This window comes from Macaca fascicularis, chromosome 17 (genome assembly GCF_037993035.2).
Source record: "Macaca fascicularis isolate 582-1 chromosome 17, T2T-MFA8v1.1".
In the NCBI taxonomy this organism is placed as follows: Eukaryota; Metazoa; Chordata; class Mammalia; order Primates; family Cercopithecidae; genus Macaca; species Macaca fascicularis.
This window is the reverse complement of record NC_088391.1, coordinates 87,009,929-87,037,220: the sequence shown is the minus strand read 5'-3', so window position 1 is coordinate 87,037,220 and position 27,292 is coordinate 87,009,929. Positions and strand designations below refer to the sequence as shown.

The following is a 27,292-nucleotide window of genomic DNA, read 5'->3' as shown; positions in this document are numbered from 1 at the left end:
TTGTCTTGGAGATGCGGGCTCTTTTTTGGTTCCATATGAACTTTAAAGCAGTTTTTTCCAATTCTGTGAAGAAACTCATTGGTAGCTTGATGGGGATGGCATTGAATCTATAAATTACCTTGGGCAGTATGGCCATTTTCACGATATTGATTCTTCCTATCCATGAGCATGGTATGTTCTTCCATTTGTTTGTGTCCTCTTTGATTTCACTGAGCAGTGGTTTGTAGTTCTCCTTGAAGAGGTCCTTTACATCCCTTGTAAGTTGGATTCCTAGGTATTTTATTCTCTTTGAAGCAATTGTGAATGGAAGTTCATTCCTGATTTGGCTCTCTGTTTGTCTGTTACTGGTGTATAAGAATGCTTGTGATTTTTGCACATTAATTTTGTATCCTGAGACTTTGCTGAAGTTGCTTATCAGCTTAAGGAGATTTTGGGCTGAGACAATGGGGTTTTCTAAATATACAATCATGTCATCTGCAAACAGGGACAATTTGACTTCTTCTTTTCCTAACTGAATACCCTTGATTTCTTTCTCTTGCCTAATTGCCCTAGCCAGAACTTCCAACACTATGTTGAATAGGAGTGGTGAGAGAGGGCATCCCTGTCTTGTGCCAGTTTTCAAAGGGAATTTTTCCAGTTTTTGCCCATTCAGTATGATATTGGCTGTGGGTTTGTCATAAATAGCTCTTATTATTTTGAGGTACGTTCCATCAATACCGAATTTATTGAGCGTTTTTAGCATGAAGGGCTGTTGAATTTTGTCAAAAGCCTTTTCTGCATCTATTGAGATAATCATGTGCTTCTTGTCTTTGGTTCTGTTTATATGCTGGATTATGTTTATTGATTTGCGAATGTTGAACCAGCCTTGCATCCCAGGGATGAAGCCCACTTGATCATGGTGGATAAGCTTTTTGATGTGTTGCTGAATCCAGTTTGCCAGTATTTTATTGAGGATTTTTGCATCGATGTTCATCAGGGATATTTAGGTTATTTTCCCTTTGTGATACTTATTGTGATTTTTGTTATTCTTCTGCTCTATTTTGATGTGTTTAGACCATAGGGGGCATCTTACAATGTTAATCTTGTTAGCGTTTCCTGAAAGTTCTTCTCTTATGAAATATTCAGACCAAGATAGTCTCTTTCATGCTACAGAAATAAGGACTCCTAGGACTCCATTCAAAATAACTCTCAAACCATTTAAGGAAGTACAAAGCAAGGAGAGTGAAAGAGAAGAGAATTAAATTACTTATACCTACTACATGCTAGAAACTTTATTTCATAATCTTAAATGTGCAATCCTACAAACTAGGCTAAATTATTTATCTCATTTTACAGATGAGTAAATTGGAGATCACAGGGCTTAGTGACTTTCTGAAGTTTATATATGTAGTCAATGATAAAGCTCAACATCAAAATTAATGTGTATCACCCAAAACCCTGGCTTTTCCCCTTACTTCATATAAATGCTCATCTCTCCTTAAGTATATTTTTACCTACTTTGAGTTTCCCTGAGCCTCTCTGAATAAATGGAATGGTAAGAACACAAGTCAGGTGCCAACACAATGACAACAAAACAGTGGTTTGGCTCCATGCACCTCTCTCTCTAGCTCTCCTCTCTCATCAACAGTTTAAAATAGCAGTGTTCAGGCATTCATTGGAAATTTACTGCAATTTATCACTTGCTATAATGAGTGAACTATCAGGTATCTGAAAGTTCAGTTCAATAGCGCATATTGAGCACTTTCTGCATGCCCAACACCACACTGATTGCTTAGAATTCATGGATGAATAATATGCTTATCTGCTGTTGAAAACCTCATGGGTTGGGAATGGAGTAGGGAGGGGAGATTGCACTGTACATTAAACACATTTTGGGGGTGTCTGTCATGCTGTTGTTTCTTTCTCAAAGAGCCTGCCTCAGGGCAAATCTCTACTGATTGGGGAGACCACATGTGTACATCATCACCACCATATTCCCTCCCGTCACTCCCACCCCACAGTTGGGTCAGGGCAGACACCTGACTATAGCTGATTGGCAATCCATGGGACCTCAGAAAAAGGTGAGGTGGGCCAGTCAGATTTCTCTGCCAAAAATATATAATCAGGCCTATGAGAAGCAATTCAGGTAGTAGCATGTAAAAGAAGCTAGTAACTGAAGAGACAATGCACTCAAGTCATTGAAAGAGAGCTAATTCCTGCTGCCGAGTTCCCGGAAGTTGACCAGGTTCTTACGACTCTTCCTGTCACCTGTTGTTCTACTGTCTGTTTTCTAGAGATGCTGCTGTGTTGCCCCAGCATCCTTAAAAATAAACACCACTTTAAAAGAAGGCATTTATGTGACAAACAAATGTATGAATAAAAGCGCAACATCACTGATCATTAGAGAAATGCAAATCAAAACCACAATGAGATACCATCTCATGCCAGTCAGAATGGTGATTAAAAAGTCAAGAAACAATAGATGCTTGCGAGGATGTGGAGAAATAGGAACACTTTTACACTATTGGGGGGAATGTAAATTAGTTCAACCATTGTGGAAGATAGTATGGCGATAGTAAAGAAATACCATTTGACCAAGCAATCCCATTACTGGGTATACACCCAAAGGAATATAAATCATTCTACTATAAAGATACATGCAAGTGTATGTTCACTGCAGCACTGTTTACAATAGCAAAGTCGTGGAACCAACCCGAATGCCCAATGATAGACTGGATAAAGAAAATGTGACACATATACACCATGGTATACTATGCAGTCACAAAAAGGAATGAGATCATGCCCTTTGCAGGTACACATATGAAGCTGGAAGCCATCATCCTCAGCAAATCAACACAGGAACAGAAAACCAAACACCGCATGTTCTCACTCAGAAGTGGGAGTTGAACAATGAACACCATGGACACAGGGTGGGGAACAATACATACCAGGGCCTTTCGGGGGAAAGGGGAGTGAGGGGAGGAAACTTACAGAATGGGTCAATAGGTGCAGCAAACCATCATGGTATACATATACCTGTGTAACAAACTTGCACATTCCACACATGTATCCCGAAACTTAAAGTAAAACAAACAAAAACACCACTTTTAATATGGCCTAGTTAGATTGATTTCTGCCACTTGGAAGTATACGAGCTCCAACTAATGCAAAAATGTAATATAATGTGACAAAAGACATATCAACAGGGTTCCATGTCAGTGCCAAGAAAAAAACTCCTGACCCCTTCAATACAATGACTCCTTAACCATGTCCTGTAGATCTACTAGCAAGCACACAGAAATGGAGGCAGGAACATGGGGCCAAAGGTCAGCACAAGGTCAAGGAGGAACAATACCAGTGGTTACCTAAACTCGGACTAACTATTAAACCCAATAATCAAAAAGTCACATATCTAGAAATTCAGTCAAAAACTGATTGCCTACCATGAACCAGCATGTTAATACAAATGGGTAGAGTCCTTGCACTAAAGAAGTCACAGTCCAGTGTCAATAGCTTTGCTCCCAACACAAAGACTTATTTATGAGAAGTCAACATCTATTTACTAGGCCTGGGGGCATGGTGTTTTGTGACAAGAGCAGCGTTTTATTTATTTCGGGATTTTTACACTCATCTATATCTCATGAAAAGATTATACTAATAGCTAATACTGACATAGTGCTTTACATACGCCAGACACTTTCCTAAGCACTTTACAAACACTAGCTCATGTAATCCTCAAAACTCTATAAGGTAGGCCTTATTATTATCCCTGTTTCACAGATGAGCAAACTGAGACACAAAAAACTGGTAAGTTACTTTCCCCAGTCACACAGCTGGTAAGTAGCAGAACTGGGACACAAACTCAGAAATCTAAAGATCCACAACTTCAGCCACTACTTCATGCTGCTTTTAATATTAATAAAGAAAAGAAAGGTCCAGGAACGGTGGCTCATCCCTATAATCACAGTGCTTTAGGAGGCCAAGGGAGGAGAATTACTTGAGGCCAGGAGTTCGAGACCAGCCTGGGCAACACAGCAATACCCCGTCGCCTCAAAAAATGAAACAATTAGCCAGGCATGGTGGCAACTTTATAGCCCAAGCTACTCAGGTGACTGAGGCAGGAGGATCACTTGAGCCCAGGAGTTTGAGGCAGCAGTGAGCAATGATCACATAATTGCACTCCAGCCTGGGTGACATAGACCAAACCTGTCACTAGAAAAGAAAAAAAAAAGAACTATTATATTAATAAAGAAAATAGAAGAAATTAAAATTACCCACATTTTCATACTTTCTTCATGTTATTATGTTTCTTTGTAGAACTTGACCGTAAGTATAGAAAGTTGATCACTAAATGATACTATTTTGTGTCTTCTTTAACAGTGCCTAAAACATATCCTAATATGCTGCTCTTCATAATCATCATTTTAATGGGGGCATAATATTACATCAATTTGTTGTACCATTCAACCATTCCCCTACCATCCAAATTCCTAGTTGTTCCACTTTTCCAATTTTTGGCCATTATAAATAATGGTGAAATGAATATATTAGTGCATATACCTTCTTTCTTTTCTTCTCTTGAATTATTTCCTTAGGATAAATTCCCAGAGGTGAGATTCCTGGTACAAACATCCATGGGCAGGTTTTTGATTCCCAATGTATAATCAGACTCCTTTCCAAAAACCAGCAATGGAAGGTTCCAAATTTATAAATGAACCCATTTCACCACAATTTCATGAGAACTCAGTATTATAGCTATGCTTTTTTTTTTTTTTTTTTTTTTTTGGAGATGCAGTTTCACTCTTATTGCCCAGGCTGGAGTGCAATGGTGCGATCTCCGCTCACAGCAACCTCTACCTCCTGGGTTCAAGCCATTCTCCTGCCTCAACCTCCGGAGTAGATGGGATTACAGGCATGCGCCACCACACTCGGCTAATTTTGTATTTTTAGTAGAGATGGGGTGTTTCCACGTTGGTCAGGCTGGTCTCCAACTCCGGATCTCAGGTGATCTGCCCACCTCGGCCTCCCAAAGTGCTGGGATTACAGGCGTGAGCCACCACACCCGGCCTATCTATGCTTTTTAATGTTTACTCATTTAGTAAGTGTAAGCTACGTTATTTTCTTAATTTATATTTTACTTGTATTGCTTACAGATAAGGTTAATATTTTTATAGTTATTTACTTATTAAGGTTCTTAATGAAAAAATTGTACATAAGTTTTGCCCAATTATCTATTGAGAATGTCATGTTTTCTACCAGTTTGAATGCCTTTAAGAAAGTCAATAATCCTTTCCTGTCATACTCGGTGTGCATTTCCTCAATCTGTTTTTGGTGGGTGGGGTCGGGGGGTGCTTTCCAAAGTTCTAGAAAACAAGCCACGGAGCTCCTGCTCAAAGACACCTGGCCTCAGCTCTGAGTCTGGCTTCTCCCCATAGATGAGTCTGTGACCTTGAGGAGGCTGAGTTCGGCTCAAGAACAGGAGAGCTTGATGACTGTAAATACCTCCGTAAATTTAAGTGAATCGTGTTTGTGTGACTCATCCTTGGACGGTGATTTAAGCCCTGAGCATAAACAGGCTTGAGGTCTAGCACCACCTGATCTCCTCGGATCTGGAGGAACACCATGAGGGCAGTGCCCACTGCAGCAGCCCGACACCCTTATCAAACTGGAAGTCCTCAAGACAGAAGAGAGCTGTTGGAATCCACATCTGCTCCTGCTCTATGTGACCTCCCCACTCCAATAAAACCCTGCATCCCTGGCTAAATAAACTAGGAACATCAACTAATCCTACCATGGAATGTGTGTCTGTGGTATTCCTGCCAACGCAAACTCACAGTCACCCTCCTCCCTGTCGTCCTCTTCTTCATTTTATTTAAGTTATGTTGTCTTCACTATACATGTTTCACTATTTATTTGTGTTAGGCAGGAACCTAGACCCAACATGGTGGTGTCACCGGATATGGCAGGTCCTTTGTTAGGACTTCCCACCCTTCACTTCCTGCTAAGACTTTTAGTACGCGAAAAAAGCCCGCGCCCGCGAAAAAAGCCCGCGCCCGCGAAAAAAGCCCGCGCCCGCCAAAAGCCCCCCGCTCTGCGCAAACTCCTGGACATGTCATTCCTCAGATATCGAAACCTAACTCAGGAAACCTAAACCTACAGACTCCGCCTACCTCGCCCTGTAAAAGGCCCCTGATACCGGCCCCGCGCACGACCTCCTCGGCCCTCCTCCTAGAGGACCGGTGAACGTCGCCCGCGAGCGCAATAAAGCCTACCTCTGTTCTCATCTGCCTGGTGTCTTCTTGCTCAGCTCCCCATTACATTACAATTTGTTTGTTTGGTGAAACAGAGTCTTGTTCTGTCCCCCAGGCTGGAGTGCAGTGGTGTGATCTCAGCTCACTGCAACCTCCAAGTCCTGGGCTCAAGGGATTCTCCTGCCTCAGCCTCCTGAGTAGGTGGGACCACAAGTGCACACCACCAGCTGGGCTAAAATACATATATATATATATATATATATGTATATATATATGTATTTTAGAGATGGGTTTTTATCATGTTGCCCAAGCTGGTCTCAAACTCCTGGATTAGAGCATTCCGTCCACCTCAGTCTCCCAAAGTGCTGGGATTATAGATGTGAGCCACTGCATCTGGCCTGTTTCACCATTTAAATATAGATAAATCTTTCATGTTTTCCCTTGTACTTCCTTTTATCCCTTAACACACTAGAAACATTCATTTTTTCCAAGGAACGCAAGTATGCCCAATTTTACATTATCCCAAAACTTATATTATTATTTTTTTAACTATTGAATTCATGTGGGACGCAGGTTGTTACAGAATTATGTGATACAGATCTAAAAGAGTTTGCTGTGTTTCTAAACACTGTGGGAAACTGGTTATTAAATGAGCATTCCTTTCCCTATCATTCTGTAAGGACTACTATATCACACATCCAATTCATAAATATAATTGTATCTATTTCTGGGGCTTTCTGTCCTATTTATGTATACTTCGAGCTATGCATCTAGAGATGTAGTTTTAATTTTGTTTCCAACATGATTTATATCTGGGACTGACTCTACCTCATCACTTTTCTTCTTCAGGAATACTGAGTGTATCCTATTTTTTTCCAAAACATTTTAGAATGATTTTGTCAAAAAAGGACTAGTAATTTCTTTTCTTAAATTTATAAACTGTAAATGTTTACAATGTGGTTTCTTCCATTCAGAAAACATTTGTCTATTCATTCGAGCCTCAATTTATCTCCAATGAAATCTGTAGTTCTCTTTATGTAGGTCACAGTCATCCCTAATGAAGCTTATTCCCGCATATTTTATATCTTTGTCACTATAGTGAATGAGATCTTTTCATTATATTCTCTAGTTGCTTACTGCTGATATACCACAATCTCTGTTTCATACAGTGGATGTGAAAAAGTCCTTTGGAGAATATTCCTGTGTCTTCTGCAAAACTATTGTGGAAACACTGTTCAGGATGTCATCGCATGTCTCTTTAAGCAAAAAATTCCTTCCAGAGGTCAGAAAAAAAGGAATTTTTTTTTTTTCTGAGACAAACTTAACCCAGTGACAAGGGTTCTCTGTTTAGTTATTTGCCTTAGCAGCCAAGATATTAAAAGCTTAAGTTCCTCTTTAACTGCAAAAAGGAATTATACCTAGATATCTGGCACACATATTTCTCTGTTCCTTTTCATTGGTTTTGGTTTTACTCATATTTTTAATTGTCTTATTTTAATTCTGCAGTCTTCCTCAAATTGTCTTTGGAAGTAGGCAGTTAGCCTTAGAAGGTTATGTGCCTTAATATGCACATTCAGAAGTAATTAAGCTATATGATAATTGAATAGTATTGTTCATCTGTTCTTAATTATATATGCTAAAAAAGGAGTAATCAACCTTTTTCCTTCGGGACACATTGTAAATCTACCCCCTTTGTAGCTCACTCAAGAAAGCATTATAGAACATGGGAGTGATCCTGCATGGTCAAATTGAATTTTAATTTATTTTTTTAAATAAGCATTTTTCATAAACCATGGTACTTCTAATATTTTTAATAATAAATCACATCTTTATACTAGTCAATGTGTAGCAAACAGCATGTCATCAAGACACACCAGGACATAAATGAGGGAAGAACAGTGAGAAAATGATCTGGGAAAAGTTCCTTGAAAAGGTAAAGTTGTGCACAGTGCCTGAATTACTGCTTCTAAAGTCTTCACCATACCCCTCAAGGAAAAGTAACCACTCCTTATTCTGAATTCTTATGGCCCTTTATAATTAAACCATTTCCTCCAAAAAGGTTGATACAGTTTGGATATCTGTCCCCTCCAAATCTCATGTTGAAATGTGATCCCCTGTGTTCAAGGTGGGGCCTGGAGGGAGGTGTCTGGGTCACGGGAATGGGTCCCTCATGAAGGGCTTGGTGTCCTCCGCATGGTCATGAGTGAGTCTCGCTCTGTTAGTTTACAAGAGAGCTGGTTGTTTAAAGGAACTTGGCACCTCCTCCTCTTTCTCTTGCTCCCTCTCTTGCCATGTGATGTGCCTGCTCCCCCTTTGCCTTCTGCTATAATTGTAAGCTTCCTGAGGTCTCACCAGAAGCCAAGCAGAAGCCAGTGCCATGCTTACATAACCAGCAGAACTGTGAGCCAAATAAACTTCTCTTCTTTAAAATTACCCAGCCTCACATATTCCTTTAGAGCAACACAAAATGGACTAATTCAGAAGCCTCTCCCACTCCAGCTATGCTCTGCCTCTGTGCTTTCAGCTCTGTGCCCACACCACAGCACATCCCTCACTGCATACTGGAGGCTGCCCATTATAAGTTCATTGAGAAAAAAGACAATATCTGATTCACCTTTTTATTTCCAATACCCAGCCCAGTACCCGGCACTTCCAACCTGCTCACATCAGAGCTTAGATAGTGGTTCACATTGCCCAGGATATGCCATATTACTGAACACTAGATGTCAGGACTTAATAAACAACTGACTGAGGTGCACAGCTCACCATCTGCACCTTTGTATCCCAGCTATCTTGGGCCACTTTTGGATCTTCATTTCTAGGGCTTTCCTTCATCCCCTTTGACTTCCCTGATACCTCAAAGTCACTAACACCACTGCAACTTGTTGTACTTTCTCTAACACTTCTCCAGAACAGAACAAATGGATATCAGATTCTGATACGTGTAAGTAGCTTTCTAAATGTGGAGAGAATCAAGCTTTAGACAAAACACAGGCCAATCTGTGAATGAGTTCCCTTGCACGCATAAGGAATGCATAACCTTTTGGAAACTGTAATAATTATCCTCTAATGCATCCTTCTTCCAGCCCATCTCATCAAAACCACAAGTGGTTTCAAATAGTCTAATCCATTTTTATGAATGTGAGTTGCCTCCTCAAGAAACCTCTATTTCCCAGAAACCTATCCACTCACACACTGACATATGATCTGCTGAGTCATAGTTGGTTTCCAGACACTAGGGCCCAGTTCACATCCAATAGTCAGGCTCTAATCCCTGTGAGGTCATCTGTCTACTGGAAAATCTCATGTATCTGACAATGCTTGTGACAAAACTGTCCTTCACCAAAGATTAAAATTTAAAAAGTTGCCTTTAGATAGCCAACTTTACAAATACTGTCCATGCTTCTGCTTACTCCCCGATAAAGAATGAATGCTGAACAAAATTTAACCATTTCTTGTTAACTATGATAGAGTTAAATATAAACATAGATATAATATAGATAAAGATCCAGATGATACAGAGATAGATAGAGATAGAGATAGAGATAGGAGTGGGTGTCACAGATTTAACCTTTCATGGAATGCTGCCCTGTGACCTCCTTACTGTCCTGGAGTTCCCATGCACCTGATGGGATACTGAAGGATGAGGAGCTTTTTATCCTTCTCTACAGAGCAGGATTCAGGTTCTTCTAATACTTTCTTTAACTTTCTGTGGCTACTTCTTTTCTATCTTTCTAATTTTGTATTTTCTGCTCTCTTCTCTGCTCTTTATCCCTTTCCTTCCCACAGTCCTGCAATACTGAACAGCTTAGAAGTCTGACTTGCAGAGGAAAGAATAATTAGATTCCCAAGTTTTCTGGAGCACATGTCATATCACTGTTACCCTTCACCCCTGGGGCTAGCACTGTGGACCTCCTGATCTACAGCACCAGGAGGTCCAACTCTACATTCCTCTCCAACTCTACTTTTATCATCATTTTTGACATCAATATTCTCATGGATAACCCATCCAACACCTTGTCCCAACCATTCTCCCAGTTTCTTAGCTCCAACGATCACTCACTGCCCCATCTCAGGCAGCCATTTATAGAGACCATACAAGGAATAGTCTCCACTCCAGCATCTCAATTTCAAACACCCTTTTCTTTGACCATTATCTCCTATAGTCCAGCACACTTATACCAACTCTCCAGCACTCCTACTCCTACAACCTCCATACTATCATCAACCTTAATATACAATATTGACCCTACCACTTTTCTTATTATCTATCACCTACCCTCATATCCTCGCTTATCTCCCAACCAGCCTAAATGACATGATCTGGCACTAAAATGCTCCCTTGAAAATATCCATAACTCCCTTGCTACTCACTGGGTAAAACTCCAGTGCTGGTTAAACCCAATTGTGTAATTTTTCTTCTACCCGAACAGTTAAATGTTACTGAAGAAAATTACAGAACCATTCTAACTGGACTGATTTCAAATGTATAATCACAGATCTCAAAACAGAACTCAATACTGCCAGACAACTTACTTCCCTAGGAAATGTGTTTTCCCAACTTCTAAGATAATTATTCACATCTCTGCTCTTCTCAAATTTCCGACATTCCTTCCCTTTCCTCAGGACTCTCAGCTAATGACCTTGCTTTGTACTTCACAGAGAAAAGAGATGCAATCAGATTAGAACTATCTCATCTTTCAACTATCAATTCCACCAACCATCCCGTATCTGTACTCAAATACACTGCCTTCATTTTGGTTAAAAAGGGAAGAAGATAGATGAGATACTTCCTGTGCTCTGTGATCAGACTGTCTCTTATCTTCTTAAAAATATCACCCTACTTTGTTTTTTCGTTTTTGTTAGTGTTCATATCTGGCTCAGGGTCTCTCACAAGGCTGCTGTCTGTAAAGAGCTGACTGGGGCCGAAGGATCCTTTTCCAAGCTCACTCACACTGCTGTTGGAAGGAAGTTTCAACTTCTTGCCAAGTAGGTTTCTCTATAGTGCTGCTGCGAACACAGTTTCCCCCAGAGTAAGTGGAGAGAGAGAGAGCAAGAGATAGACAGAGAACATGTACACCAAAGCAAAAGCCACAGTCCTTTTATAACCTAAACTCAGAAGGGGCATCTCATCTCCTCTTTGGTTGTGCTCTATTCATTAGAATCAAGTCATTAAAGCCAATACTGGGCATGAAGGGATGCATGAAGCTTCACCTCTTGAAGGAAAGAGTATCAAAGAATTTACTGGATGTATTAATACTTTAACAACTACTATTATTTAAGAGTTTAAAGTAATTCCAAATTTCATATTGAATCAAAAATAATTTCCTCAGTCTAGCATATTTTCAGAGTCCTCTATATACAGCTCTACAACCAACCCAATATCACCCCATCACTTCAGTCAATACAAACTCTTTATTGCCTGCCTTGTTCATTCATGCAAACGCCTTCTTCAGCACTTTTATAAATCTGATTACAATACCAGGAATTAACTTAAATGTTGTGATGTAAATATTTCCAAGTCATTTTGTCCATGACTTACATAACTATGATTTCATTCTTTGCAAGCCAGGACCAAGTCTTCTATTCAATTTGTATTCTTCACGGGGCCTCGTATTGGGCTATATACAAGCATGAATGAACCAATCAATCTAGTTAGCAATAGAAAGAAAATAATTTCAAAATTAAACAGTATTATATCTCTCTTGCCAACCATTCAATGTTTTATAACATTACCTATTTTATTTTTATTTTATTTTTGAGACAGAATCTCACTCTGTCACCCAGGCTGGAGTGCAGTGGCGCAATTTCAGCTCACTGTAACTTCCGCCTCCCAGGCTCAAGTGATTATCCTGGCTCAGCCTCCAAGTAGCTGGGACTACAGGCGCCCACCACCATGCCTGGATAATTTTTGTATTTTTAGTAGAGACAGGGTTTCACCATGTTGGCCAGGCTAGTCTCAAACTCCTGACCTCAAGTGATCCGCCCGCCTCAGCCTCCCAAAGTACTGGGATTACAAGCGTAAGCCACCGTACCTGGCCTATAACATAACTTAAATTATAAGGAATTGTCTGTGTCAGATTTTGCTGGGTTTCAGAGCTGTAAACCCTTCCCTTCTCTCCCTCCCTTCTCCCATTTCCATGTCCTTCCACAGCTTAGAACCATTTGACTTGGAGACTTGATCCCACTCCAATCTCTCAAACCAATCCACGATCCTCATAATGGGTGTGAGAGCACAAATTATTCTGATCCTATGTCTAGTCTCAATTCGACTTTGCACCTGTACTCTGATCACTGGCTTCTGCACTTTTCTTTTTTCTTTTTTTTTTTTTCTTCTTTTTTTTTCCCCCCACCTTTGTGACTTTGGTTAATTACATTATTTGTCCTGGGCAAATAATTACATTATTTGTCCTGTACATTATTGTGTTCTTTCCAATCTTGATAACTGTTTTAAGGATACCCGGGATTTGTTTTAGTCAACTACAGTAAGACAAGCAGACAAAGAAACAACCATCATGAAGGAAGAAGGATTTCATGCTCCCTGGGAGATGCCTGGAAATAAGAGGCAAGCCACACCATACCAGGACACAAAGGGAAGCACAGGGTCAGTCTGGAAGCAGAGGGAGAGGGGAAAACATGGCCAAGAGTCTTTATTGTGGTTTCCAAGGAAAGAAACCAGTGAGACAGGGTAAGCAGGTTTAGGACTGGCCAGTTTGAATCATTTCAGCAGGCCCTGGGGCAGTTGTCTGGTGTGGGCTCTAGATTGGTTGGTTTGCATATGAAAAGTATGCTGGAAGGTGAGTCATTTACTAACTCAAGGAATTAGTTAACCCTAGGAAAGGCAGTCCCTTCAGAGTCAGCAAGGCCCCAAATGTCAAAGCGTGAAAATCACAATGTGAATCTTAGGGTTTTCTATCAGCTTACTGACATTCCTCCAAGACTTACCCCAGCCCAGGAGTTCCATGTATTCTAGATCTCCAGCCATGGAAATCTGTCATATCCTGGAGTTGATCAGTACAAGGCTTCACATATGAAAACCAGCTCATTAAGAAGCAAAAATTATTCTGCCAGTAGATCTTATTGCAATGCAAACTTTAGATTCTGGAAGATTTTCTTTTCTATTCTAAAGTAACTTCTTGCTTTCTTTGTAATTAACTGCAAAAACAAGTACGTATAGAACAATTCAACAGTTTTCTCAAATCAGAAATTTTCTTCATTTTCTTGAATGAAGAAAAATTACATTCTCAGGTCACTTTCAGGACATATTAACCTGTAGCTACAATTTATCTCTATTATATACAGTCATGAACACAAAATTTAAATTTTCTCAAAAGGGCAAAGCAATGGAAAAACAACAACAACAACAACAACTTTCAAACCTTGATCTATGCCAAATCCCAGGAGGAAAAAAGGTTTCCTGATGGTCTAAGGGAAAGATTGATGCACTTAGATAAGTCATTTATGTTATAGAATGTCCTGTTTTAAAAGGAACTGCTCATTACTCTAACAAGTTGTTGAGCTAAATGTGTATTTTGAATATTTTCAACTTCATCTTTGTCATTCCAGTGTTTTGAAATGCTCTATAAAAGCTGAATTACATATTCATTGCATTTTCAAAATCCAACTCTCATTCCTTTTCCATTTTATATCAAAAGCCTTCTTACGTCAATATAAATTTAAATTTGTATAGCACAGTACTGTAAAATTTACGAAGTGCCTTCATAGTCATGTTCTCACCCCACAACTCCAAAACACAGGATATAGGGCACACATTCTTATCCAAGTTGTCTAATAAATTAATAACTTTATTTATGCTTGCTTCATTCTTCCATTTATTCAGTCAACATTTGTTTGACAGCCATTATGTACCAGGCAATACTCTAGGCACTGATGATGCAGAGGAGACCACAAACTCACCATGCTCAGGAAACTGATATGTTGGCAGGAAGTGATATAATAAATAAGTGAACGAGTAAGGAAGGAAGCCCAGATTCAAACCCCGGTTGCCTCATTACAAATTTACAGCTCTTTTTTGGATACCATTCTGCCTAATTATCCAGTGCACAAGTTCTCTTTGCCATGAATTTGGTAGTTTGATTTCTTCTCGGACTCATCTCTCTTTAGGTTTCATAAAGGTCTCAGATTTTTCCTAAACTCTGAAGTAACTCTGTTATCAACTGTCAAAACATTATTTAATAACCATCATTTTCGGGGCACTACCGTAAAGGGTTAGGGAAAACCAGCCCCTCCACCCCGCTTCTCAAAAAAGAGAATCATGGATTTTAAAATTAGTTTTAAAAAGAAAACACATATATGCCAAGAAAAAACACATACCGATAAAATGTTAAAGTACAAATTAATATCCTGCAAGAGTATACTCACTGAATTATTAGTAGTTGTCTGCCTACACAGTGTTTCCATAGGACTGCATTTCAAATTACTCCCTTTGCCTGTTTTCAATCTCACACCGCTCACTAGTAAGTTAACTTGTTCCATGTATCATCAGTAATTCATGACTTGCTTGCGAAAGTGCAGGGACAGCACTACTACAGACCTAATACAATGAATATCTTATTAGGAAGAAATTAACAAATGAATTGTTGCCGATCAATAGGTGTTGAAGAGAAAATTACAATGATAGTAAAGCCTAAATAATTTATACACAATATTGATTTTTTCATTACATTAATTATTCTTTATAGCACAATAAGGAACTTGGAGAATAAAACCTTCAAAGCAAAGAAATTATCTGCAGTGGTATTTTAGGCCTAAGTCTGAATTTAAAAGACAAAGAATGGTCCATGAGAGTTCACAATTTGTTTTTCTTTTCTTTTTTTTTTTTTTTTTTTTTGAGACAGTCTCATTCTGTCACCCAGGCTGGAGTGCAGTGGCCCAATATTGGCTCACTGCAACCTCTGCCTCCTGGGTTTAAGCGATTCTCCTGCCTCAGCCTCTCAAGTAACTGGGACTACAGGCCCCCACCACCACGCCCAGCTAGCAAATATTTTTAAATTAAGAATGCACCCGGCCGGGCGCGGTGGCTCAAGCCTGTAATCCCAGCACTTTGGGAGGCCGAGACGGGCGGATCACGAGGTCAGGAGATCGAGACCATCCTGGCTAACACGGTGAAACCCCGTCTCTACTACAAAATACAAAAAAACTAGCCGGGCGAGGTGGCGGGCGCCTGTAGTCCCAGCTACTCGGGAGGCTGAGGCAGGAGAATGGCGTGAACCCGGGAGGCGGAGCTTGCAGTGAGCTGAGATCCGGCCACTGCACTCCAGCCTGGGCGACAGAGTGAGACTCCGTCTCAAAAAAAAAAAAAAAAAAAAAAGAATGCACCCGATAATAAATTGGACACTTCCAATGTACATAGGTTCCTTCATGTTGTGAGAAGTTTTTAGACACAAGTACTTTTGACATTATTCAATAAAAGTAGTGACAGAAATGTTTATTCATAGAAATATTACAAATAGAAATATCCATTAGTCCACCTCTTTTGTCGAATACACAGAAGGCACAATAAGGAACTCAAGGAAGCTGTGTGGGGAAAAAAAACACCTTCTCTGATACTTCTCCCGGATTTTTAAATTCACTGGACTTAAATTCGGACCAACAGAGTGCACGTTCCTTAGAACTAATAACTTTCATAGCCAGTAGAAAACAATTCCTCACGCAATTTTTTTGTGGCCTCAGAGACAAAGACCTGAAAATGATCCTTTTGTTGACAGGCCATCGATGACTCTAGCTATGTCATAAAATGGTGTATGTGCACGTGCAAGCAAGAGAAAGAGAGGAGAGAAAAGACAGCTATGTATAAGGAGGTACAATGACAGAGAGGATTCAGGTTGGTATATTCTCCATGGATGACATTGTTCCCAGCAACTCAAAATCCCCTCCTCTGGAAGGGAGACATGAACGTGACATATATGTACCAATCTCAATAGATATACTACCTACAGACAGGGTATTGGATATGGATTTCGTCATCTATAAATATCTATGTTGAATAGTGTTTTGCTGATGGCATTTTGACTCTCAGAATTCAAGCAGTGAATTGGGGGTTCCTGTGTCAAGTTTTGTCAGATACCAATTTTCTGTAAATATTTTTAGGATCTAATATAGAAGCTCTTCATAGTATTTTGCACCAAAAGGTACATGCATGTGTACTTTCAACATACCACATTCCCCGAAAATAAATATGGAAATACTGCTTCAAAAGTCCTTTAAAATTAAAACTAAAAATATGAGGATAGTTTCAAACATGACACAGTGTATTTCTGCCCTCACCTATTAGCTTCAGAGACTTAAAGCTCGCAAATATTACTCTAGAGAATTTTAATGCTCTTAGAAGAAAATCTAAGCGGCAGAAAGGGTCTCATCTCGAAAAGGTTTTTGCAAACTACCGTCAGTTTTGCAAACTACTTGTCATGTCTTAACTAATATTGTTATATAACTTCAAATTCATAAAATGTGTGTTGTCTACTGTGCATCATAATATAGATACAACTGGCCAAATCTGTCACAATTATCAGATGATTCTGGGGTACCAAGATGACAAACACCCAAATTAGCATTATTTTTAATACTCAGCGAAAAGTCACTTTGTCTGTGGTAACTGTTCCTTTGGAGAGCGGCCCTTTGCTGCACTCATCATTCCTTAGATGGAGACTAATGGTCCGTGCAGAAAACATGCAGTACAGGTACTAAAATATGGGGTATCTATTCTTGGTCTCATTTGTAGAACACAACCAGGGCATCCAAAAACTGAATTAGAAGAAATTTCCAACTATTTTTAGACACTGTGCAAGTTAGTCTCCATTTTCATCCCTCCCATCACTGGACCCCAAATCCATTTTCCATCTTTCTCTGACTTGCTGAAGGCCACGGATGCATCAGCAAGATCTCTTGCCCTTTAGCTTCTAAGTGGATTCACTGTGTGGAAGACAATAGGAGGAAACGGACAGGTGGGAGGAGAAAGCGCTGCCACTCCTTTCTCCTGGCCTCTGCTCTATAGCTCTAGCAGTGGCTGCTTTCTGCAAACTCCTCCTCTCCAGAAGTTTCTCCTTCTGCTCTCCCCTACTACTGAAACTGGGGCTCCTATCAGCCTCCAGCAGGCAAAGAATACTGATAACACAGTTCTCTCCTCTTGCCTCTTCACATCCAATGGGGTTAACAGTTTCCTCTTGTTACTGGTTGCAAGTTACCTTGAGGTCCAATATTGGTTTTCCTATCCCTGTTCCTACCTCTCAAACTAGTTCCTTTGAAATCCCGAAGTGTGCCTCTGCTTGCTGCCAGGACCTGGAAAGCTACCAATACTTTAAAACAGCAGCATGATTCAGAAAAAGAATGTATAAGTAGATAAATATACATTAGTAGCACTTAAATACACTCACCCTCCAAATCAGATAGCCTTCTGGATAGTAGATTACTTCCCATAACTGCACTAATGAGACAAACCATTGCATACCAGATTAATTTCTGTCTTCTACGTTCAATATTACCTTCTTTCTGATTCAGATATTTTAGGATTTCATTCTTTACCTTGACTATTTTTGTTCTTCTTCTCTCCCTCCTTTGTACCATTCTTACAATTTACACTTTACATGATCACTGTCTGTTATCTCTTTATTGGCATGTCACCTTGTTCTTTACTATATCATGGGGCTCTCACCTTCAGATTTACAGACACACATTAAGTTACACGTCTGTCTTTAAAACCACATTTGCTCTTCTTTCTAAGTCTATGTTTTCACATTTGAAGTAAACTCATAAAATCCTCCATGTTCCTAGAGTCCACAAAATACAGATGCCATCTCTCAGGTTTACACTTAAATATCCAGAGCCTTTAATTATTTGGAAGAAATACTCTGTAAATCTAATAAATAAATACCAAGGACATCGAGGTGATTAGCATTTATACCCTTTGATGTTTATAAAGAAACTAGAAAGCAGGAGCAAACATAAATACACAATGTCAAATGTAAGGTTCTGAAAATAAATGACACAGTACTTACCAATAAAAGCATGGTAAGATATTAATAATAGGAATGAACTACAAATATTTATGTGCCCACAGGCAACTAATTCAATTTCACTGCAGGATTGCTTCATGTATGAATTTAATTGTATATGTTTAAACATTTTTATTGCTGTTTCATTAATTTCCCATAAAAAATAAAACTATATGCTGGGGGGAAAAAAGACTGCAAGTTTCCATTCTTGGACTGAGTGCCCAGTGAATATCCACAGCATCCTAAGAATTAACATTGACTTTATAATTTATGGCTTCTCTTTTTGCATCACAGCTTGAAAATTCATTTTTACACTATTCAGGAGGAGAAGTTCCAAATTCAAAAAAGATGGTACAGGTTTAACTATCATTTTATTTTTACACAAAAACAACATATATGTGGTGGGGTGTGGTGGCTCACACCTCTAATCCCAGCACTTTGGGAGGCCAAGATGGGCGGATCACCTGAGATCAGGAGGTCAAGACCAGCCTGGCCAACATAGTGAAAACCTGTCTCCACTAAAAATACAAAAACTAGCCAGGCGTGGTGGTGGGGGCCTTTAATCCCAGCTACTGGGGAGGCTGAGGCAGGAGAATTGCTTGGACCTGGGAGGTGGAGGTTGCAGTGAGCCGAGATCTTGCCACTGCACTCCAGCCTGGGTGACAGAGCAAGACTCGGTCTCAAAAACAACAACAATAACAACAAACATATATGCATGTGATGAGTCTCAGGAGAAAATAATAATAGCTAACTCTTTCATGATTTCCTTACTATGTGTCAGGCTTTGTCCTAAGCTCACCATGAGATAGTGCTCTTCTTACTGACAGTTTCCAGAAAAGGAAACTGACATGCAGAGCAGATAATTGACTTAACCCAGGGCCACATGAGAGAATGTGACTGAATCAGATTAAAATCCAGGTAGTTTGACTTCAGAGTTCATGCTTTCATTTTATTTTATTTTATTTTATTTTATTTTAATTAATTTATTTTTAGAGATTGGGTTTCACTTTGTTGCCCAAGCTGGCCTCGAACTCCTGGGCTCAAGAGACCCACCTACTTCTGACCTCCCAAAGTGCTGGGACTACAGTTGTGAGCCACCATGCCTGGCCAGGGTCCATGTCTTTAAACATTACCCCAATTACATCACAAATCAAGCACTCGCATGATTTTCAGTGGCTGATAAATTTGTCATTGTTTTCCTCCAATCTCTCTTGAAGTCTTTGTCCTTATTCATCATCTCTTTCTATTGTTCCCCAATATTACAATCTCCAACCACCATCACCTTCAGCCACCTGGCTTTGACCAGTAGAATGTAGCATCTATATGAACCAGAGGTTATATTAATAAATACCTCTCTCATCCTCTCACCCTACATCAGAGGTCACATCTCAGTTTAGGCTGATTGTTTTTCTAAAGCACAAATGAATGATTACATTAACCTTTTCAAGAGTCAAATACATCTGTCAGTAAACAAATGAATTTCTGATGTGTGGCATACAGTCTAATAGGATAAACCTCCTCAAATAGTCCAATAAGTCCAATAGTCCAATAAGTCCAATAAGCTCTGGTCTCCATATTTACTTTTACTTCTATTCTAGAGAATCTGGGGAGTGGGCATCTTGCTAATTATGGAAGGCAACCACTAATAACTAGAATTTGCACCTGAAATAACAGAGTCATGATACAAAACTTTTGATAATTCCATCTTTTAACTAACACAATCTTGTCAAGTTATGCTAATATGTTTTCAAGGTAATCTAAAAGCTGACATTTATTAAGAATCTTCTATAAATTAATCTCTGTGCTGGGCACTTTACATGTGTCTTACTGAGCAACTGTATTTGCCAGAGGAAGATAAAAACAAATAACACTGTCCAAGTTAGAAAATGTTTCCTATTCTTCCCAATACATGAATGCTCAGCTATAATGTAAACAAAGTTGTATTAGCTAATTAAAATCAACAGGGAATTCATAAATGATATCTACAATCTAACAAACTCAAAAACAAGATAAGTGATTACTACAAAATATTAATTTGGCCAATTAAAATCAACAGGGAATTTATAAATGATATCCACAATCTAACGAACTCAAAAACAAGATAAGTGATTACTACAAAATATTAATTTGGATTTTCCATTTAATTGTTTTCATACTGAACCTATTTCTTGGCCCAATAATTTACTTTATGACTCTTAAAATAACATTAGGATTTGCCAGTCTCAATTAAACTGTTTAGCTCATTATCAAGCATAAATAACTTTCAAATGCCATAAGCTTCTTATTGTCTTTAGTCAAAATGAGATGATAATAATTAGCTTTGGGGAATAATAATATAACAGTCTAAGATTAAGCAAATCTACATTGTTGGCAGCTAAATTGGCCTCACTTCTCTTATGAGAACATTTCAATTTCTCGAAAATCAACCCAATCAAAAATTCCAAGGTAACTATCAAGAAGAAAGCAGAAGCATAAATCATCTATTACCATTTACTACTTCCAATTCATGTCTTCACTACTTAAAAAACTGAAAGGGTTTAATTTAACCTCTTACTGATTTATAGCAAATGTTGTTGGTTTGAAGCAGAGCAATACTTTAGGAGACCCTATAATGAACAAATCAGTAGATATGGCCTACAGACAGAACAATCTCGTATCTCTTTACTTTTACACTGCTCTTTAGTTTTACACTACAAAAACCTTATGGTAAAAATTAACCTTCTTGGCAGTTCAACAATTCTAATTAGAAGAGACATCAAACAGCTTATGCTTTAGAAAGCAGTTCAGGCCATGATAGTCTAGTCTTTGAAACAGAGCTCTGTAACCTCCTTATATATTTTAGCCTGCTGTCTAAAGGAAAAGCAATAACCAGATAATGTTTCAAAGTGGTTCTGGTTTTTGTGGCAAGTTGTGTTATATTTTCTCATCTTATCTTTTTATACTTATTATTAAGAAGCAGACGACCTAATACACAGGACCCATTTATTGCTTTTGGCCCTGAATGTGTAAAACAGTCTATACCATCAGACTTTACAAAAAGTTTCCTTGGTAGAAATATTTACAAATGCTAGAGGACTAGTTCATTTATAATCCTTTTTTTTTTTTTCCTATGCATAGGGTAGGAAAAAGGAGATACCCTGCACTCAGCTTAGATTAGAACTAACAAAACTTAAAATAAAGGCCATCCAGGCTAAGCCTTTCCCCAAGAAGAAATTCCTTTTACAACATCAGTAGTTAAGCAGACATTCCTAGAGTTTTTATTGAGAGTGAGCACCAAAGAGTTCATGCTCTTTTTAGACAGTTATAAATTTTATTAAGTTCTTTCTTACTCTGAGTTGAAATCCTATCACTTCTTATCCTAGTTCTACCCTTTGCAGCAACACAGAACAAGTCTCCCTCACCTTCCACGTCTCATTTTTTTTACTTTTTGAAGGCAGCTTTTATGTCTCTCCTTATTTTTCTCAACTCAATATTAAATATTACACATTCTTTCAATTAATTCTCATATGACATGGTTTCCAGATGCTGCAAATAAATTCGAGTTGCAGTTTGACTTAAAAGTTTTCCTAAGTGGAATACAAAAAAAGAGAGAGAGAGATCTGAAGGTTTATTTATTTCTCATGTATTTGCATCTACAGTTTACATAGTTGGAGGGGTTGTCCAGAATCCAGTGGTCCATCCAGGAGCTGTATCTATGGTAGCTCCTCTCCTTCCTAATAACACACATACACACACACACACACACACACACACACACACACACACACACACACACACACACACACCAGTCATATAAATGGTTCTGTGATATAAGGTGACTCAGATAACCTTATCTCTCTCCCTGGCCACAATGATTGACTGAAAGAATAGTCACAAGTTCCAAGCTGGGCTAATCAGAGTCATTCCCAAAAATTTCAAACTGGAACTCAGAGAAGGCCTGCTTCCCTCTTGGCTTGTGGAGCTATTAGATATGAAAAGCATTTGCCCACCTTGTGGAATTGGCCAATTTGACAGAATGAGATCAATATGCAAAGGAGTATGGGAAGAAAGACCCCAAATCTCCAGGTCCAGTCATTCCTGAAACCACCTCTCCCCCACCTTCCTGTGGTGTGACTGGGTTAGCCAATAATTCCCCTCTGGCTGAAATAAGTTTGAGTTAGGTTTGTATAACTTGCAACACAGAAGGTCCTATTTAATATAACATCCACAGGGTTCAAACTATTCTAACAAAACTAACGGAGTGCAGGTCATAAAAGAGAAAAAATGCCATCCTATCTTACAAAATGATGCAGATAGAATATCTTTCCATCATTATTTAAGAATGGGAGTGATACTCACTTACCAAAGATGAAGCCTAGGCTACACAGGGCTGCCAATGTTTACAACGCAATCCCCAGAACTATCGTAGTGCCCGGCACATAGTAAGTAGGTGCTTAAGGCACACTCCACTATACTTTCCATAGTAAACAGAAGATATATAGTAAGCAAAACATTGAATATAAATTATGCAAATGAAGACATGAATTCCCTCAAGAAACCTTAGGTATGTCATTTCACCTTTTTATGGTTACATTCCCCATGAAAAATGTGGGACTAGATTCTCTCTTCAGTCCTTTTTAGCCATAAAATGCTATGATTCTACACATACTCAAGAATGCTAAAAAGGAGTCTTTTAAGGCTTTGGGTATACAGTAATAAAGAAGGAAGCATAAAGAGAGTGAGAAACAATAACCTGCCAAAAAAAAAAAAAGTAACTGGGGGAAAAGCACCACAAAAATAACGGGAAAAAACCATCAGTGATACGATAAAAGAGGTCATTCCGATATGCCATCATCCTATTCCAACCAGTTTCTGTGGTCAGAAGTTATCTCTGTGCTGGATTCAAACCACCAGCCCAAGGTCCTGCCCCTTCACGGCCCACTTAATCCATATGATGGCCCCTTCAGGTTTGCCACGTATTTCTCTTCAGAGTTGGCTTCCTTCTTCTGCCTTTAGTCCTAGATGTTCTCACCTCCTCTCTCACCATTCCAGATAGTTTTTTGTGTTACCAAAGGAATGTATATCCAATTATATTGTGTGCCCCTAACTTTGTTCCCACCTTCTCCCCTACAAAGACTGATGACCAAATGTCCATAATTTTCAACTTATTGTTTAAGTTTGCAACCTAGGATGCTTAGTACAAGTAATCATAAAATGGTATCTCTGTAAGGTGACTCATTTATACAGAGCTTCTCTAACAAATTGACCTCATGTTTTTTTAGGAAGAAGGCCTTGAACAGGGAACCTATTATTGCAATTAACAACTGATATTGCACTATTACTATATATCCACATAGTAAGTACAATATGCCAGCATATTATACCATGCATATATACTATGCTAAGCATTTTGCACGCATCGATTCATTTAGTTCTCACAACACCCCTATAATATAATAGCCATACTAATTATTATCTACACTTTAAAAGTGAAGAAACTGAGACTCAGAAAGAGTAACTTACTCCTGGGTACACAGCTAGTAAGTACAAGAGCCATACTTATCTGATTCCAGAATCCTTACTCTTACCCATTATGTGATCCATAAGGGCATTGATCTCTGAGTGAAATTGGGAGGAGACGCTTTGCGGGAACCAAAAGCAGAAAGACTAGGGAACCGAAATCAACAAGATCTGCTTATCAATTTTGCTTAGAGTCAGCCCTATTTGAAGTAGAACCTTGTTTCCATTATGTACCAATAGATTATCTGCCATTTTGCATTGTGAAAATGTACCCTCCATTATCCAGGCTAATCTAGTTGACTGTAGAATGCTGTACACAGACATTACAATGACAGACAACTAACTCAATCTACTCTGCTAGAGAGATGCTACTGTTAACATCCTTTCAACTTTTTCCCTATAGCTTTTGATGCAGAGCACTTCACATATGCCACAACTATTCCCTCCTACAGTATCTAGAGCAAGGAAGTAATTGAGAATTACTGGGAAGAGAGAGAGGGTGGGAAGGAAAAGAAAGAAGGATTATCAAATGAGGTAAAAACAAGATACTACCAAAAATGTGTTTTTTAAGAAAGAAAAGGAAACCAGAACAGGGTGACTAATTGTCTGCTAACTTGTGTTTCAGGGAGAAATGAATGTTTATGCTCCATTACTAAACAAAGAAAATAATTTGATCATACACTAGAAATCATATGTTTAAACAGTCACGGTGGAGTTTTCCTATGTCACAGAATAAAGAGATACTAAGTATTTCCTATAGAAGTGAAACCTTACTGCTTGTCACCTATTCAGGGTCTGTAGTAGCATTATTCATCACTAAGCAAAAATCTAATTATTTTTAGATTCCACATCCTCCTCTAAGTCCTCTAAAATTTTCATCTATTTACTAAGACTTTTAAGTACATGGGACAAAAATAATGCCAGCCCCTACTGAAGAGCAATCAGACTTTTCTATGTGATAATCAATAAGACTCCAGTTTTAGTGAAATGGAAGCTGGGAAGCAGTCTAGCAAACTCTTTGGGGTCAATCAGGAATTAATCTAAACGGAGTACAAGGTTGGATGAAATGTAGCAGAAATTGTGTCTCACTGTAGCAGAAGTTGTGTCTCACTGAAATAATCATGTTATGTGTTAGGAGGTTTGGAAGTAATACTTAACTGAAAAACTGTTTTAAGCTAAAAGAGAGTGGCAGGATCTAAAGTAATACACTATTAAAAATATTTAAAAGCAAAGGATCTGTAAAATATACTAAGTGAAGACCCTAATGCCCTCATTCCAAATCCAGTTTCTTATTCTAACCAATGTGCATTAAACAGGAAAAGGAGCAGGGAGGAGGGAAAGTATTTGAAAAATTGCCAGAGTAAAAAATCCCATAAAGAAATTTCGCTCATTCTTGGAGAAATGAAGTAGAATTAGATGCTTCAGTGGTGGTGAATTCCAGAATCTGGGTAGCTTCCAGTAAATGAAGCTTTTCTATAACGTCAAATGCAAAAGCTATCTGTGCTATCAACATAATGAGCTTGAGCTTTTAAATTCCTATTTCTTCATACCAAATTGTTTGAAACCTTTAAGATAAAAACTTCAATGAACTAGTGTTCCAAGCTTTTAATATTTTCGTCCTTGAGCAAGCATGTCAGATTAATCTTCGAATTGCAATGGGCAGAAAGAACCTTCAACCAAATTCTTAAGCCCATGTCTCTCTCAAAGCATGTTAATAATGTAAGCAGTTTCATTGGCTATTAAGATTTTTAACTTTCCTAATTCTCCACTGTATTACTGTTTTTTAAGGCTAGGAGGCAGGGGATCAAGAATGTCATTCCATCCTGAAAACAAGGGATGTTATTTTATCTTTATACTCACTTAGCACTTAGTACACTGTCAGGCACCCTGTAGGCATTTAATAGGTACTTTTGGAATAAGTTGATGTAATGGCCTAGGAAGAGCATGGAAATCTTTCTGAGGACAGGTGAGTCCAAATCCTGGCACTGCTGGGCAACAAAGACCATCTCCAGAATTAGAGTTATCTATGGAGGTAAAGCAGAAATTTGCACGTGTATCTTCAAAGTGTCACCAAGAGGATTGACTGTTTCCTGAGCTGCCACCCAAAAGCCACTTATAGAGGGATCATATTCGTCTCCAGCTTCACCATACCTGGAAAACTCCTGCCTTGCCTCTCTACTCCCCCTTCTTTTTCCTGGGTTTGGGTTTGCACTCCCAAAACTTAAGTTCACAATTTTGCAAGGCTGGTCTAACCCAGACCGCGATCCCCTCCCCATTTCAGGGCGTTTTTTCCAGCGTCCACTGGGAGGGAGGCCAGGCTGTGCTATAGGCACCAGGCAGGATCCACACGGTGGCTCCCCCGCACACCTTAGAGGGTGAAGGCAGAGGGGTGGCGGGAAGCGGTGGGGACTGGGGGAAGAACGAGTTCAGGACCTGGGCACTATCCAGACGTCTCTCATCCCTCCCCAAAGCCACGGCGCCAACCGCCCAAGACGCCAGGAAACCATCAGCAGGGGCAGGGAGCGCGGGGTCGCTCTGGGTCAGGACTGAAGAAGAGGGACTGGGTGGGGGTGGGAGGGGAAGAACTGAGACGGGGCAGGGGACAGTACCTGGTGTGGCTGTGGTTGCGGGGACAGTCCTTCTTCTCCATGATGGCCGGCACGCAGTTGGTGAGCTCCGTCCAGTCGGCGTGCAGCCCGCAGCTCCAGCCGGTGGAGAAGCGGGAGAAGAGCCACGTCTCCTTCTTGCCAGGCCGGTGGCAGGTGCACTTCTTCTGGCCGGCTTTGCAGCTACAAGGCTGCTCCAGCCGGATGTTCTTCACCAGGTGCCGTCCGAACGTGGTGCCCCCGGTCTTCTGGATGTGGAGGAACACGATCACGTCGCGCCCTTTGATGTTGAAATCCACAAAGCGGGTCAGGTCCTTCAGGGTGAAGTTGAAGCGCGGCACGAACCGGGGCAGGGAGCCGTTCTCCGGGGCCTCGGGGTCCGGCTCGTCTTCCTCCTCCTCCTCCTCCTCCTCCCCTCGGTCTCCGGGCTCCTCGTCCTCCTCCTCTGGCGCTGCGGCCCCCCGAGGCCCCTCGGGGGACCCCCGGGGCGGCGGGGGCAGCTGGGGCCGCCGCTCCCACTCCTCGGGCGGCGCCTGAGCCCGGCGGGCTGGACCCGGGACGGCGGGCGGGCCGGCCTCCCCCGCGCGGGGCTGCTCCCCGAAGTTGGTGCAGGAGCTGGTGCAGGAGGGGGACACGTACTGGTACATGATGACCACGAAGAGGAGAGTGAGCACCGGCGTCAGCAGCCACTTGTTGAACCTTTCATCCATGGTCCCGCTCTCAGGCCGTCAGGCGAAGCGGCGGCGGCGGCGGCGGCAGGGCGGACGGGCGCCCGCTCGGAAGTTTCGGGGACTCCGGGGCGCGGCTCGGAGCCCGCCGTTCCTCCATGCCCCTGACGCCGAGGCGTGCGGCTGGCTGGCGGCCCCGCGGCCCTTGGGGCTGGCGGAGCCGGGGCCTGCGAGCCGGGCGGGGGAGGCGGGCGCCGGCGCGCTCGGCTGCGGCTGCG

The 27,292-nt window shown here is 40.3% G+C and overlaps 1 protein-coding gene across 2 annotated transcripts in view; it reads right to left on the bottom strand.

The window, feature by feature from the left end:
• Window positions 1-27,056, bottom strand: part of HS6ST3 (heparan sulfate 6-O-sulfotransferase 3) — a 761,225-nt gene extending 734,169 nt beyond the window's left edge. For both annotated transcript variants that reach the window (XM_005586119.5, XM_074021289.1), the window contains exon 1: window positions 26,350-27,056. In XM_005586119.5, coding sequence (XP_005586176.1) covers window positions 26,350-27,056 — 707 coding nt within the window. The remainder of the gene's footprint in view (window positions 1-26,349) is intronic.
• Between the last annotated feature and the right edge of the window lie 236 nt (window positions 27,057-27,292).